General features: G+C 38.9%; 1 protein-coding gene across 5 annotated transcripts; it reads left to right on the top strand.

The window, feature by feature from the left end:
- The first annotated feature begins 5,274 nt into the window (after positions 1-5,274).
- LOC106700416 (sodium-coupled neutral amino acid transporter 2-like) lies at positions 5,275-15,404 on the top strand. 5 transcript variants are annotated; one of them, XM_023350508.1, is made up of 25 exons: positions 5,275-5,473; positions 5,571-5,583; positions 6,470-6,556; positions 6,651-6,675; positions 6,769-6,779; positions 6,960-7,047; positions 7,133-7,211; positions 7,274-7,358; positions 7,441-7,577; positions 7,643-7,715; positions 7,805-7,943; positions 8,041-8,122; positions 8,200-8,315; positions 9,453-9,526; positions 9,624-9,716; positions 10,818-10,893; positions 11,849-11,931; positions 12,378-12,436; positions 12,572-12,715; positions 12,809-12,888; positions 13,003-13,103; positions 13,687-13,811; positions 13,900-14,044; positions 14,139-14,236; positions 14,355-15,404. In XM_023350508.1, the coding sequence occupies exons 3-25, from the start codon at positions 6,496-6,498 to the stop codon at positions 14,454-14,456; spliced, it is 2,076 nt and encodes a 691-aa protein (XP_023206276.1). In that variant the 5' UTR covers positions 5,275-5,473; positions 5,571-5,583; positions 6,470-6,495; the 3' UTR covers positions 14,457-15,404. The 5 variants fall into 5 exon arrangements, with proteins under 5 accessions (XP_023206276.1, XP_023206275.1, XP_023206272.1 ...); XM_023350507.1 differs by having other exon boundaries at positions 5,275-5,583; XM_023350504.1 differs by having other exon boundaries at positions 5,275-6,556.
- The last annotated feature ends 19 nt before the right edge of the window (positions 15,405-15,423 follow it).

Here is a 15,423-nt window from a genome sequence, read left to right on the forward strand (position 1 = left end):
TTCTGACCCTCAGTACTGTTTTTCAAAAGAGGATAAGCCCCTGTGTTGCTCCCAACCAGGGCGTGCTGTCCTTCTGCTGTGTGAAGGCCTAAGCCACGCATGCTCTCTAGAGGGCACGAGATGTGATAGACCTCTTTCAGTTCATCAGTTTTATCTGTAAGGTTCTCCTCTGAAACCCACGTTCCATTTGCATCCATTTTAATTTGAACGTTTTTGGCTAAATTAGATTTTATCTCTCCTCTCTCCATCTGTTCTGCTCTGTCACACAGGTTCTGCAACCTCTGAGCAGATCTAACAAAGGTGTCATTTAGCTGAGACCAAGCCATGGGATTTGGTGTGGACGGGGTCTGATCTAATATAGTCCAGTTCGGGGTATCAGTCCCAGTGTGGACTTCGGGAGCGTTTTGTGGGGTAGCTGTCTCCCCCTCGACTGCTAAAATTCCCTGTGTAATGTTAACTATGGGATAAATGCCCTGGGAAGGCCGAGTTTCGTCTCCACTATATGGTGGAGGAAGTGAATTGTCTGTACTTATGTTTGTGTGTTCAGAGCTAGTGGCAACTTTTTGTTTTTTGTGTTCAAATGCATGTGAAAGTCCCTGCCAGAAAACCAAAAGTTCTTCCCTCTGCCTGAGTTCTCTCTCAGCATTCTGCTTGTTTGTTTTACAGCTTCTTTTAGTGAAAACTCCTGCTTCTCCTTCTTTTTGCATAGTGTCTATCAAATGTTTTTTAGAATTGTTGATTCCCTGCAACAAATGTTTCCCCAGGGGCTGTCTGCTTAGCAAATCGCCTCCACCCATTTCAACCAGACCTTTTAATTTATTTTGTATTTTTTATCCGTCCCCGTCCGTTTGGAATTCGTCATGTTCCCCCAGATAAGTTATTAATCCATCTATTTGCTCACTGAGCGCAATCCATGGCCCGATGCCCCACTTTGGATCATATTTCTCCCTGTCGACCTCCTGCGCCATATTCAAACCCAGAGATCACCTCTCCTCTTTTCTGCCTTTTTTTACTGCCTCGCACTGCGGCGAGCCTCTGTCTCCCCTTTTTTTTTTTTTGTTTTTGCTCGCACAGCGGCGAGGAAATCACACACAGCAGAAAGATTTTTCTCGCGCGGCGGCGAGAAAATCAAAGACCACAGATGAAATAAAGAAACTTCCCACAGATTATAATTCCCGAATGTTTACCATGGTTTTAAAAGACATTGCAATAAACGAAGGAGAGTACATTTAAACACGCAAAGTCTGCTCAGCGGCAGACGTTTACATACACATAGCTGACAGACACACACACAGCTGACAGATACACAGAAATGGATCCACGCTTTTCAGCTCCTATGATGTCCTCTTTTTATTTTCACTTATTTTCTTCACTTATTTCTCTGCAGAGGAACAGATCGCGATCATCCTTTATCTTATTCTCTTATCTTTTTTCCTATGGTGGACCCCTCTCAACACTTTTGTGTTTTTTGAGCAAGTCACAGATTGGCTAACGCGTTCTTTTAGGGGGCAGCACTCCCCAAGGATAGAACCGACAAAACCTAGTCTTTCCCTTTCCCGCGTCCAGGAAAGGTCGGAGACGACCAGTTCTCACTACAGAGCCAATCGACCTTTTACTTTGACTATTAACTGTTTAAGTAACCTTAACTTTACTCCTATGACTAACTCGAAAGCCTTTAGACAAACAAATCAAAAGCAGTACGAACAACAGCTGACAATCGAACAATGGTTGACCACTTCAGACAACTCAGTAACACACAATATAACAGCAATCGATAGCTGGAATTCAGAGGTTTAAGAAGAATGCAACACCATCCACTGCTGATTTCTGGAATTTAGACAGTCCAACAGAAACAATGCTATGGTGTTTATTAAGGAAAATTTTCCTCACCTTATATTTGGGCCCAACACCAGAACACTGCCTCCGTCAGGCTGCGCCGGAACGGCCTGTTCAATCTCTGCTCGTGTCTCAGCACAAAACCATCCTCTGCTACCAATTGTTGAAAATGGATCAAAAATGTACCGCACACAGAGCAGAAAATCAGCCAGTACAAGTAATCAGACTTTACTTATTTTATTCTTTTTTAGCGCTAAAAAAGGAGACGCTTACCCTTACAGACTAGGTGTGGATGTGACCGAGTCTATACAGCATCTCATCAAAAACGGGAAGATTCGTTTACTATACTACGGATGCACCTGGTGGTCATCTGATGTCTTACGTCATTTTATCAACTAAGTTTCTATTTCCTGGGAGACGGGAGTCTGAGGAGTTTCTATAGATGTTACAATTACAAAGGGCCTTTGTGTGAGAATATGAGTGTGTGAAAGCATGTGAATGTATTTGAGCTTGATAAGCGCCTCAACATTACCCAGGCCAACAACATCTACTGGACAACTGTGTGGCAGTGTGAGTTTCTGCAACCGAGGGCAACAGTAATCTGAGGTTAACCTAAAGTGCCAGGAGTGCTGCAACCAAGGTTTAGCAAACAAATTACTGCTACAACAGAACACTGATCAGCTACCACAACGAAGATGGAGTCAACCGAGGTAGAGGCATTACAGTTGGAGATAATCGGACTTTTGTGCACACTGCCTGCAGAAAGCCTAACAGAACTGTATGATTTTCTCACCATTGCGGGGCCAAAATTTGAACATGTGACAAGAAAGAATAGAACATCGCTCATCTTAATGATTAGTAATCATCTACAGAGTGATGAGGTCCAAAAGTTAGAGGATTTGGGAATGTCAGCGTTTCTCTGCTTTAGAGATAAGATAACTGAGCTCCAAGTTGAGGCTACAGATATCCATGTAAAGGAACTTAAAGCAGCACGACACGAACAGCAGAATGAATATGATGAGATACTGGGCACTACATCAACAGAAACCAGACCTTCTCAGTCTCATGTACCATCCCAAATAAAACATACTCACGAGGAGGATGTACATAAAGTTCAGACTGCCATGTCCACTCTTGGAATTCCAGCTTCAGCTCTACGTCAGACCCCTGCTGTATGGCACAAAGAATACAAAATATCTGGACAAATTGGAGACCCAGGACAAAAAGATCGCCTCACATTTTCCAGCCTCGCACGACAAATTGAGCATGGCCTCCTCAAAGGCTTTCGAGAGATGGAGATTGTTGATGCTGTCATAAGGGCCATTGTCCCGGGGATGCAATTGCGGAGCTACCGAGAGGGAAAAAATGACCTTACACTCCCCACTCTGAGATGAATACTGCGCTGCCATTATCAGGAAAAAAGTGCAACAGAATTATATAAACAGCTGTCATCAGAAGCACAGAGCGTTAAAGAGACTCCTCAGAGTTTTCTCATCCACACTCTAGACCTACGACAGAAGATTCTGTTTGCATCACAAGAGTCAGAGTCAGGCTTGCGTCCAGTGCTAGTGCAGAACATGTTTCTCCATACAGTTATGACTGGTTTGTTGAACGATAACATAAAACGTGACCTTCAGCCATCTCTAGAACAAGCTATTTGATCACATTTAAATGTCAAGATTTAAAACTCTTAGTGTTTTTCCCCTCTTTTTCCAGTTGCTCTTGTTTACGAGTCACTGGGTTACAAGGCCTTTGGGATCCCAGGCAAACTGGCTGCTTCCTGCTCCATCACCACGCTGAACATTGGAGGTGAAGGACTGACATTTCAGTATAACAGCTATGCAGTGTAACTAATCAATCAGTCAATCAAATTTTATTTGTATAGCACATTTCAGCAGCAAGGCATTTCAAAGTGCTTTACATCATATCAAGCACAGAAACACAATGCAACATAGAATCAATAAATTTGTAATTGATTACGTTTCAAATACAATCCTAAACAGGTGAGTTTTTAGTCGAGTTTGCATCCATAGAAGGTTTACCTGTTACACTCCTACTGTGTATATAGTATAATGCTACCAAACAAACATGATTTATTATTGATGATGAAAGGAGTAAACACAGTTAAACACTTTCTTGTAAATTAATTTGTTCCCATGTTATGTTTATCTAATCTTATCTTGCGTAAACAAGCTATGATATGATCCTCCAGCAGTTGGAATATAAGGGAATCTAAAATGATTGATTGTATATTGTAATTGTAAAGACATATTTTTCTAAAAAAAACTGATATTTTTGGTTTCTTTCCTAGATCCAGTGTGACGTGTGTCTGAGGTGGTTCCATCATGCGTGTGTTGGAAACCCACCAACTGAAAAAACTTATCACTGCTTTGCGTGTTTGCCTTAGTTGCCTTAGTTTGCCTTTGTTCCTGAGTTTGCTGTGGTGTTCTTGTTTATGTATGTTGTTTAATGGTTAATAAATTACATTTTGAAAACTGTTTGATATTTATACTTACAAGACTTTGATATAAGGCAGCTATGGAAAAAAGTTTAAATCCCGAGGCCCCTCATCTTTGAGAAATGAAGAGCAAATGTTTCCAAAGCAGTAAAACATTTTCTTGTAAATTAATTTGTTCCCATGTTATAGAGGGGGAACGGATTATTTTAGGTGGCTAAAATATATGGTTCCCCCCTTATAACTTTGGCAAATAATGATCAAATGTTACCAAATTCACAGGATTTATTGTTGATGATAAGAGGAATAAACACAGTTAAAGACTTGTTGGTGAATTAATTTGTTCCCATGTTATGGAGGGGGAACAGATTATTTCAGGCAGCTGAAATATCCATTCTCTACTCTCCTCCACCCATAACGTTTGGGAATAAAGAGCAACTGTTGCCAAATTCTCAAATATTGTTATGTGTGATAGCCTGTAGTATACTAGAAATTTCCTTACTACAGTAATCTGTCATATTTTACATTATAATGGGATTTACCAGAAAGTCCACGCTCTCGTCTTTTCAGGAAGTCTTAATTTTTGTGCCATGCTTTCAGCCATCCTCTTATATCAGCAATGAAAAATTATAAATACACACTACGTGTTGGAAAACTGTGTTTTGGTGACTGACTTTTATTTCTGTCAGGCGTTAAGTGACAAAAGTTGGAAAAAGACCGATTCTCTTGGCGTTTAAAATAACACAAAACAGCGTAAAAAGACCTCGTTTATTTAATTATTTTTACAATTTTGTAAACAACAGCTGCCGATTAAACTAAATGTTACAAGCTTGACATGATTAACCGAGTTGTTTTTACCGAGAAATCGATCAGAAGCGCCGTGAAAATGGTCAGATCCGCCTCTCCGGCTGTAATGCGCGCTCCCGACACAGGGGGGCAGATTTTCACAGGGGAACAGAATTGCGCACAAGAGGTCTTCGCAAGAGCTGAGTTACAACACTGGAGACGGAAGCAGTGACATCGTGTCCGTGTTTTCATTATTCCCCTACAGATAGATACAGATAGTTACGCCCTTTACAACATCCGCTGATGTTCTCTCTTCGAACGTGTTCGCTGTCTTAACTTCTTTTGCTACTAGAAAAAAATCTTTAACTATTATCGAAACCAGAGTCATGCTGAGGTGTAAGTTACTTTTTGCACAAATGTAGGTGAAATGCTGTAATATCTTTTACAGTCGGACTTTAAATCCTCCTTTCACTTTCATTTTGTCATCTCAAAGTCATCTTTTAAAGGTACGAAAACTAGTTTGTTTCGACTGGTAATTTGTACATCCTCTTGGAAAGAAGTATTATTTTATATCTGATTATCTGCAAACTGTAACATGTGTTGTAGGCACGGAGCTGAAGGTGGTACTGATTGCAGCTTCCGATTCAGGAAGCTATAAGTGGCTAACATGATCGGAACATGTTGGGGTTGTAAACAAATACAATTTTATGCGTTTTGGCATTTCATCCACATAAAACTCTGATTAATACTAAATCACTAAGAACTACTATTTATAAAAACTCAGACCGAAGTGGAGATTTGAGAAAACTATGTGTTTCTGTGTGTATATGGGAAAACGGAGATCTAAGGTCTTTTGCGTTAAGGTCTGCAACAAACAAATGCTCCAATATATCCACATACCTTCTTTGATATGATAACCAACTGACATCCTTTTGTGATTCAATACCTTTATAGACTGAAACTCTTTTTAAAAATAGTAGTATATATCTGGATGATGCGCGACATGCAGATAATGGTCAGGACGTGGATTTCTCTGGTTCAAAACAGAGCAAAATGAATCACAGTAAGTACATCAATGCGCTAATGGTCTGGCCCAGACAAGGTATCTCGAAAAAAATATGCATATATTTAGGATATGATCCACATTGTCTTGGTAAAAAAAGACTCGTCATATAATCTTGAGGATTTATCCAGCGTCGAGGCAATCCACATAACTATCTGGTGCTGCAGACCTCATATTATACGACAAATTCGGCTATAATAGTCCTGTTCTGGACCGTGGATTTAATAGGACGCTCTGAAAGGGACTGTTTTTACTAAAGAAAGTTTATACATAAACATTTACTAGAATGAATTATAATAATATCCACCATTTCCTTGTTGGCTTTTCAGCTCTAAAATGCCATACGCTGGTGAAGATGATGACAGATTCAGCTCCATCAGTGTTAATGTCCCTTACAATGAGGAACGTCTGGATGGGTGAGCTTCATTATAACTCCTCCTCACAAACACACCAAAGAAACCTTTTAAATATTGTCAACTCAATTAACACAAAGCTCTCTGCTCCATCAAGCCAGGAGAAATATAACGCAAAACCTGTAAGTTGCAAAATCTTTATGTATAATTCTGCAGTCATTTATTTTCTTGTTCCCTGACCATTTTGTGTGTTTTTTTCCTGAACAACGGGACAGTTCTTCTAGTGGTAGGTTTCATTTCAGTCTATGGCCAACAATGGTATCACCCGATTTGTGTTAGCACACATCTGTCTAAATATTGCCAAAAAAATAAGGTTGATTCAGAGTTTTACCAGTTTTAGCCTCACTATCCAGTGATGAGCAGTCTGATGCTGAAACTGACATGAAACATTCTCACACTTCTTAAGATGGAATTGGACACAGCAGCTGCAGCTGCAACTCTGATGACAGCAAAGACATGCCTCCTGATTTCAAGATAGAGTCTCCTCTGGATGGGTGAGGCTTAACCTGGGCTGACAAAGAGACAAAACTGAACATCCTGCCAATGCAATTTAACATAAAATTCTCTCTTCTATTAAAGCCAAGGCTATAATTTAGATGCAGGAAGTCAAAACTCCCTCCAAAACCAAAACCCAAGCAAAGAGAAAGAAATTGAACAAGTAAGAGGTTTAGATTTCACCTGTTAACACTTTTCCTTCTGGAATTCCTGACTATCCTGTAGTTTCTCTTGCAGTACCAGGTTGATCCATCTAGTGGGAGGAATCACATCAACCTGGGCAATAAAAACATGGACAGTGACATCCCTGGTTAGTCTTGCCAATGGGACATCACATGTCTGTTTCAGCATTGAAAACACAAAACTAATCAATAATAATTTATCATTGTCAGCGCCACTGATCAGGAACAATCAGGCTGGTTCTAGAACTGAGATGAAAGGCCTGAACGCTCCTCGAGACGACGACAGCTGCAGCTCCAACAGCAACGTTTTCTCTCAGCCTGAGGTCAAGAACAATGGCCCTCTGGAGGTGTGAGGCTTATTTTAACACGTCCTCTAGCATGACTTCACAGATGTTCTTTCCTCTCTCATCAGAACTCCAGCAGTGCTTCTACCTGTAAACCCACCGTAGACCAGAGTAATAAAAACCAGGACACTGGAACACAGGGTCAGTATTTCTCCCTGGCCGTCACGGTAATGACTATAAGCAAATTTCTTCTAAAACACTAACTATCATTAACAATTTATTATTATCAGCACATCTTATCAGGAACAAGCTGGCCGGTTCTACAACTGAGATGAAATATCTGAACGATCCTCAAGACGACGACAGCTGCAGCTCCAACAGCAACGACTTTGCGTACTCTGACTTTTCCGAGAAGAATTCTCTCAATGGGTGAGACTCGTCTTTAACATGTCTTCACAAACAGACCAAAAAAAAAAAGAAGTTTGACATGTCAGCTCATTTAACACATCTCTTTCTTCTATTAAAGGCAATACCCTGATGCAGATCCAGAGAGTTTAAACTTCCTCTCTGATCATAAGCCAAGCAAGAAGAAGTTTGAAACTGAATATGTAAGTTCAGGTTTATTTATTCCACAATGTAGTTGTTTTTCCTGCTATTTTTTTTTATTCTGTTTTCTCCTCTTCAGCACCAGGGCAGTGCCTCCTTTGGCATGTCCGTCTTGAACCTATGTAATGCCATCATGGGCAGCGGCATCCTGGGTCTGTCCTTCGCTATGGCCAACACCGGCATCGCCCTGTTTGTGTAAGCACTCGTCTTTTCATCCTAATTTGGCTGAGCGGCATTCAGACAAATGTTGTTTTCAGGTCTCAGGCTATGATATTCCTAAGATCAGCAAGAAATTTTGAACTATTCTGTTCATATTGACTTGCAAACAAAGAAGAAAAACCTCATATCTGAAGTAATGTGATGCTACCGGCAACCTGAACCTGTTGGTCTAAGATTCTGTAAAAGACCAGCTGTGAAAAATATCAATAATAAAGTGTGTGTGTGTGTTTGTTCCAAGAACACATGCACCTCCAGCATAAGTTCATTTTTCGCTAAAAGAAAGTTATTGGAGGTTCAGGAAAGCTGGCTCTGTACTGGGACTAAGGCTGGAGTCCCTGGAAACTGTGGTGGAGAGGAGGACATTGAAGAAGGTTCTGCCTATTATGGACAATAAACAGCACCCTCTCCACCACATAGTGGACAGACAGCAGAGCACCTTCTCACATAGGCTGCTCCAGCTCCGCTGTCGTAGGGACAGATACAGGAAATCCTTCCTGCCACATGCCATCTCACTGTACAATAAAAGCTAAATCATTGTTCTGCACTAATCAGTCCAATTTTGCACAACTGCACTGTGGCACACATGCTGTACATATATTTACAGATACATATCTGCATTTTTTTTTTACCTCTGCAAGGACTGCTCTTAAGTTGCTTTTTATATTAACAGCATTTCATATTTTTACAATTTATAGCATTTTATATTTTTTTATTTTTTTTTATTTTATCTACAACTACTACTCAGTGGTAGTTGTTATTGTGTCTTGTCTCTATGCTGTAACTGCGAAGTAATTTCCCTGCTGGGATGAATAAAGTACTTCTATTCTATATTCTATTCTATTCTATACAAATACGCCTCTAATGGCTGTTCAATGTATTTTGTTTTTGAGAAAATGTTTTGTTAGTGACTAAAAAGGTTTCTGTCAGCAGAAGCCTGAATTTGTAAAAAAAAAAAAATCAGAATTCCTATTAGTCATTACTGTGCCTATTGCACAACTTGTATTATTGAGCACCAAAGAACCATCAAGCATATACTGTAGTTTTTAGTTATTTATTGCCGATAAACACAAGTCATCTACAACTGAAGCCCTTTTCTCTCTTTTGTGTTTACAGGATTCTCCTGGTTTCCGTTGCCATTTTCTCCTTGTATTCTGTCCACTTGTTGCTAAAGACAGCAAATGAAGCAGGTGAGCACCAGCTCTGACTTTCTAGCAATGTTTTATGTTTGATCACATTTAAATGTCAATATTTAAAACTCTTAGCGTTTTATTCCTCTTTTTCCAGGTGCTCTTGTTTACGAGTCACTGGGTTACAAGGCCTTTGGGATCCCAGGCAAACTGGCTGCTTCCTGCTCCATCAGCATGCTGAACATTGGAGGTGAAGGACTGACCTTTAAGTATAACAGCTATGCAGTGTAACTAATCAATCAATCAATCAATCAATCAATCAGTCAATCAAATTTTATTTGTATAGCACATTTCAGCAGCAAGGCATTTCAAAGTGCTTTACATCATATCAAACACAGAAACACAATGCAACATAGAATCAATAAATTTGTAATTGATTACGTTTCAAATACAATCCTAAACAGGCGGGTTTTTAGTCGAGTTTGCATCCATAGAAGGTTTACCTGTTACACTCCTACTGTGTTATATGGAACAACATACCTGTTGCTATTTTTATTCCCACTCACAATCACAATCACACAGTTTAAAACGATGTAAACAAGCATTTTAATGGGCTTCTGGCACCAGGCTCCGTACACTTCTTTCACAGAATTTTGAGCAGGGACATAGAATCAACAATCAAAACACGACATTAAGTCAAATGCCATCATTAAATGTGTAATTGATTACGTTTCAAATACAATTCTAAACAGTTGGGTTTTTAGTCTAGATTTAAAAGAAGTCAGTGTTTCAGCTGTTTTACAGTTTTCTGGAAGTTTGTTCCAGATTTGTGGTACATAGATGCTGAATGCTGCTTCTCCTCGTTTGGTTCTGGTTCTGGGAATGCAGAGCAGAACCAGAACCAGAAGACCTGAGAGGTCTGGTACAACAACAGCAGATCTTTAATGTATTGTGGTGCTAAACCGTTCAGTGATTTATAAACTAACAACAGCATTTTAAAGTCTATTCTTTGAGCTACAGGGAGCCAGTGGAGAGACTTTAAAACTGGTGTTATGAGCTCTAATGCAATGTTATGATGCTTATATTCATCTACCATGTTTTTTAACTGAAACATTTCTTTTCTATGTCCAAATTGGGAATAGAGGCAGAATTAGATAGTCTATATATTATTATTATTATTATTATTATTATTATTATTATTTCTGAGTTTCCTGCAACTTTCTTGTATCTCTCAAAATATCAGAAATGACTCTTTTTTCTAAATGTGTAAATTTATGCTAGGGCTGTTGCTAACTTCTGTGTTTATTTTTTATTTTCTTATGTTTTCTTTCTTTTTTTATCTTTTATGAAGCCATGTCAACCTACCTCTACATTATTAAATACGAACTCTCCATTGTTATTCAGTCCTTTACTGGAGCAAGTGATGGGTAAGTAGTTAAATATTTGGTTATTATAACAACTTAACAAAGAAATAGCAGAATTGGTTCTTATTAATTGCATGGCTGCTGTTCATTTCACCATTTGCATTCACATCAGCTCTGAGCATTTTTCCTTCTAACCTGCTGGCCAGGAAAAAGGACATTTGAAACCTTTGATGTAACAGGAGAACTTCAAGAAAAACGGTGTTAGTGCGCTGTTAAAGTTCACCAGGATGTACAAAATCTTTTTGACATTTATTTCCAGAACCCTGGTGAAACCAGGTATTCGTTGACGAGAAAGTATCTTTTGGTTTTTCAATAAATGTTACCAATAGGTTCTGCTGAGTACTCTGCTGAGATGCCATTGAACCTAACACCTGCCTGAAGAACATGAGTTTTTTTTCCTTTTCCATAAATTTTGGGACTTCTGGACATTGCTTTGACCAACTAACAATTGACTCAAAGTGAGATCATTTCATTGTCTGGGTTGAATTGGTTGTTTAAAATAAGGCTATTGTTAATTGCATTTCTGTTTTATGCTTGCTTAACATTTTTTTTCCTATGATATTGCATCACTGTGTTGGTTTAAGTCTGCCATGTATTAAAGATTGTCTGGTTAGAGAAGAATTGAATTCATTGGCTAACTTTTCTGCCAATCTCTTCTCCCTCTCTACCTTCTGCTTCTTTTCTTCTTCATTGATTTCCACATTCAAACCCCTTTTGCAACATTTCCTTTTCTAGCATGAGGTTAGGTTGAGCACACTGTTGAGTTTTATGACCTTTTGTGAAAAATTGGTGGGCAGGTCTGAATCTAGAGAGTGACATGACCTCCTCTGAAGCTGAAAATTCAAGACAAGTGCAAAAATTCTCATTTTGAGTATTCAAACTAATTAATTACATTTTCTCAACAGATTGTGTAACAAATATGATTCTATCAATTTAAAGATGTATTTGTGTGTTTCAGTGAATGGTACATCAATGGAGATTACCTTGTGATTCTGGTCTCAATTATTGTTATCCTGCCTCTCTCACTGCTCAGGAACTTGGGTAAGGAGTGTGTGTGTGCATGTGTGTCATAAAATGTCGTTCCTAAGTAATAATAAAAGTAGACGTGGCAGTGTGATGGAAAAATTACATTAAGGTCACATCTGCTAGTCATGTTATATGAAGTGCTTGTGAACTCTCACCAAAAGAACTATTTGGGTTACATGTAAAAGGTTGGAAGTTGTTTTCTACAGCTGCATCAGAACCAGACTGTCTCACCCCTTGTTGTTAATTCTTTATCTTTGGTATAAAACTCATGTGTTGTCTCTGCCTGACAGAGCTTTTCATCCAGATCTGCTTCATTACTGATTGTCTTATGAGCTCTCTGTATTGTGCACAATATATGAATAAACCCGATTAAGTGATTTCACCTGAACGGTGCTTGGAAATAGTATTTTTTCCACGACACAGCTTTAAAACTGCAGTGACATTTTTTCTGTCTCCCTTAGGTTACCTTGGTTACACCAGTGGTCTGTCTCTACTCTGCATGGTGTTTTTTCTGATTGTGGTGAGTACAATCCCACCTTGTTTCCTTCTTCCTCCTTTGACAGTTAGATACAACCCATTGTAATGTTTAGTTTATTTAGGCACTGTAATAATATAGCACCATCCAAAAATATATTTTTTCTACATGTTCCTGCAGGTGGTCATAAAGAAATTCCAGATTCCATGCCCTCTTCAATATTTTCCTGACTCTGGAAATGAAACCATGCATATGTTCAACAGCGACAACGTCACTACCGATGATGACACTTGCAAGCCTAAATACTTTATCTACAACTCACAGGTAAATCAATCTCTCACAGATTAAACAGATTTGAATATTTTCAATAATACTCGAAGAATAACTTCTAATCTTTGTATTTTTCCATCTCTCCAGACTGTCTATGCTATACCCATCCTCACTTTTGCCTTCGTGTGCCACCCTACTATCCTACCCATATATGATGAGCTCAAAGAGTAAGTGCTGCTGCATGAATTTAACTCAAAGTCCTACAATGTTTAAAAAACACCAATGTTATATTTCTTTAAAGTTTGGTCTGGTGTCTAAATAAAACTCTCCTTCCTGAACAGCCGGTCACGCCGAAAGATGCAGAATGTGGCCAACGTGTCCTTCCTGGCCATGTTCATCATGTACCTGCTGGCTGCCCTCTTCGGATACCTCACCTTCAACAGTAAGTTGGGCAAGATTTAAAAACTACATTGTGGTAGAGTGTTAGCAGTATTGAGATACTGAGGTATTGTCAAGATGCTTGTTGGTGTTGGACCCAAATGCAGCTCGTCTTTAATGAAGACGAGCTGAACAAAAAAAATTACAAGAACCACAAACAGAAGGAAAATAACAGGATTTAACAAGAGGATCCTGCAAGGAGTGTGATGAACAGATAGATATGTAACCCTTCCTTTGCTCGTCTCAGGTCCAGTAGGTTGACTTCACAACAGACACATTCAGGTTTATGGTATTTATTGTATACAGAAAAAACGAGTTGGTGGTGATTATTTATATGGTATATAGCTGTTGCATAGAGTTGTGTTCACTATGACTCTTTTCCTTCTCTGGATGAAACAGAAATTAAATCTTCTATGTAGAAAACATTGAGGATATTGTTTTAAGTATACTACACACCCTTGTCTTATGTGTTAGCATGTCAATGTTTATTAATTATATATAATTGCAGATGAGTTGGCATTAAATCAAACTGTTCTTAGTCATAATAAACAAGTTACTGAATTGATCTCTGTCATATTTCTATTCAGTCCACGTGGGACCTGAGCTGCTCCACACCTACTCAAAGTTCTACAAGCACGATATTCTCCTGCTGGTTGTTCGTCTGGCTGTGCTGGCCGCTGTCACACTCACGGTTCCTGTGGTGCTCTTCCCTGTAAGTATTGAGGGTCTACTGTTAATTATCCAGTCAGTCATGAAGACTATGAAGTCCATTGAGCTAATCTTTGTCTGGTTCTGAACAGATTCATACCTCAGTCGGCCACCTGCTGTTCCCAAAAAAGTACTTCAGCTGGATCCGTCACGTTATTATCACAGTGAGCCTGCTAGCAGGAACCAACATTCTGGTCATCTTTGTCCCCAGCATCAAAGATATTTTTGGCTTCATTGGTAAGTAACTGCACATGTTAATATGTATCATCAACTTTCTAACAACGTATTATTGACCTTTTATGATTAACGGCTCAATTTTTCCTCATTCCAGGTGCCTCTGCTGCTGTAATGCTGATCTTCATCCTGCCCTCAGCTTTCTATCTCAGACTGGTTAAGAAGGAGTCAATGAAATCCATGCAGAAGATTGGGGTAAGACATTATTAAACATTTCACAATTTCAATCATATTTTGTTTTTTAGTAAACTCAATGTAAAATATTGTGTAACTAACAACTTCAAATTAACTGTGAAATGATTTCTTCCACCAGGCTCTGATGTTCCTGATATTAGGATTTGCTGTCATGTTTGTCTGCATGACTCTTATCATCTACGACTGGATCGTGAACTCTATGAAAGACCAAGGTCACTGAAGCTCCAGCTCTTCTGCTGGTGGAGGGGGAAGCTTTCAGAGTCGGACTGCAACAAACACACAACCAACAAAAACAGTGTGACGAACAAAGCAAACCACAAGGACTCACTTGATGCTCGGCTCTGGCTTTCTGAGCAATGGACCGTACCATTCCAAGAGAATGTATCTGAACTCTGTACATTTTGCTGTTCTAGATCACAAAGATGGCGTTTCCCACTTTTTATCATAACTTTTTAAATAGTTTTTTGCTTTTTACTTTTTTTCTGTTTCATTATCGTGGTACAGCTGTAAACAAAAAGGCCTCACAACACAGACTGAAAATTTGTAGTTTCAAACACAGCTTCCTCTCAGGTACAGTGTTATTCGTGGGAGAGTGTAGCTGTGAACTCTGACCTCAGCGAGAACATCCTGCTTAACGAAGTACGTGAATCTCCCAAAAACTCAAACGAGACCACGGGACTTGAAACTTCACGGACAATTTAGTTTGCTTCGACTTTTGCCTTCTATTTTTGTTCAACTTTACCAAAACCGTGTCTGTAAAGCATCTTTGTATGTTGAAAAGCACTTATAGTTGAGGACGTTTGTCAGTTTTCACCAAAACGGCACCTTGTTCAGTATTTCTAAGGTATTTTATTTTATTTTTATTTAAGCTAACAAAATTGCCTTCCGAGGTTTAACACTAGATGGCACTGTTGCCATAGCTGGAAAGTGATGCTCCATGTTTGCTGATATAATTAGCATTTAATCAAAAGTCATTTAATATCTGCCATTTCTTGACAAAAGCTGAGATACATTGTCACAGTTGTGAACCCAAATTAAGGCAAAGACAAAATTAATGCAAATATAAATACAACATATCAAGGATATATTCTCTATTTCTGCCTTGAGCTAAAAGAAATGCACATTGAGTTGCCATGTGTAACAAATAAAAAAAACATTGTGATATAAATCTATATTTATACTCCAAT

The sequence above is a fragment of the Xiphophorus maculatus genome, chromosome 17, assembly GCF_002775205.1.
Source record: "Xiphophorus maculatus strain JP 163 A chromosome 17, X_maculatus-5.0-male, whole genome shotgun sequence".
Taxonomy (NCBI): domain Eukaryota; kingdom Metazoa; phylum Chordata; class Actinopteri; order Cyprinodontiformes; family Poeciliidae; genus Xiphophorus; species Xiphophorus maculatus.

Excerpts from the sequence above, each read along its gene's own strand:
- LOC106700416 (XM_023350504.1), top strand. The coding sequence starts at position 6,427 with ATGAATTATAATAATATCCACCATTTCCTTGTTGGCTTTTCAGCTCTA. Across the intron at positions 7,212-7,273 it reads AAGAGAAAGAAATTGAACAA|TTTCTCTTGCAGTACCAGGT; the intron begins GTAAGAGGTTTA and ends ACTATCCTGTAG. Across the intron at positions 8,316-9,452 it reads ACCGGCATCGCCCTGTTTGT|GATTCTCCTGGTTTCCGTTG; the intron begins GTAAGCACTCGT and ends TTGTGTTTACAG.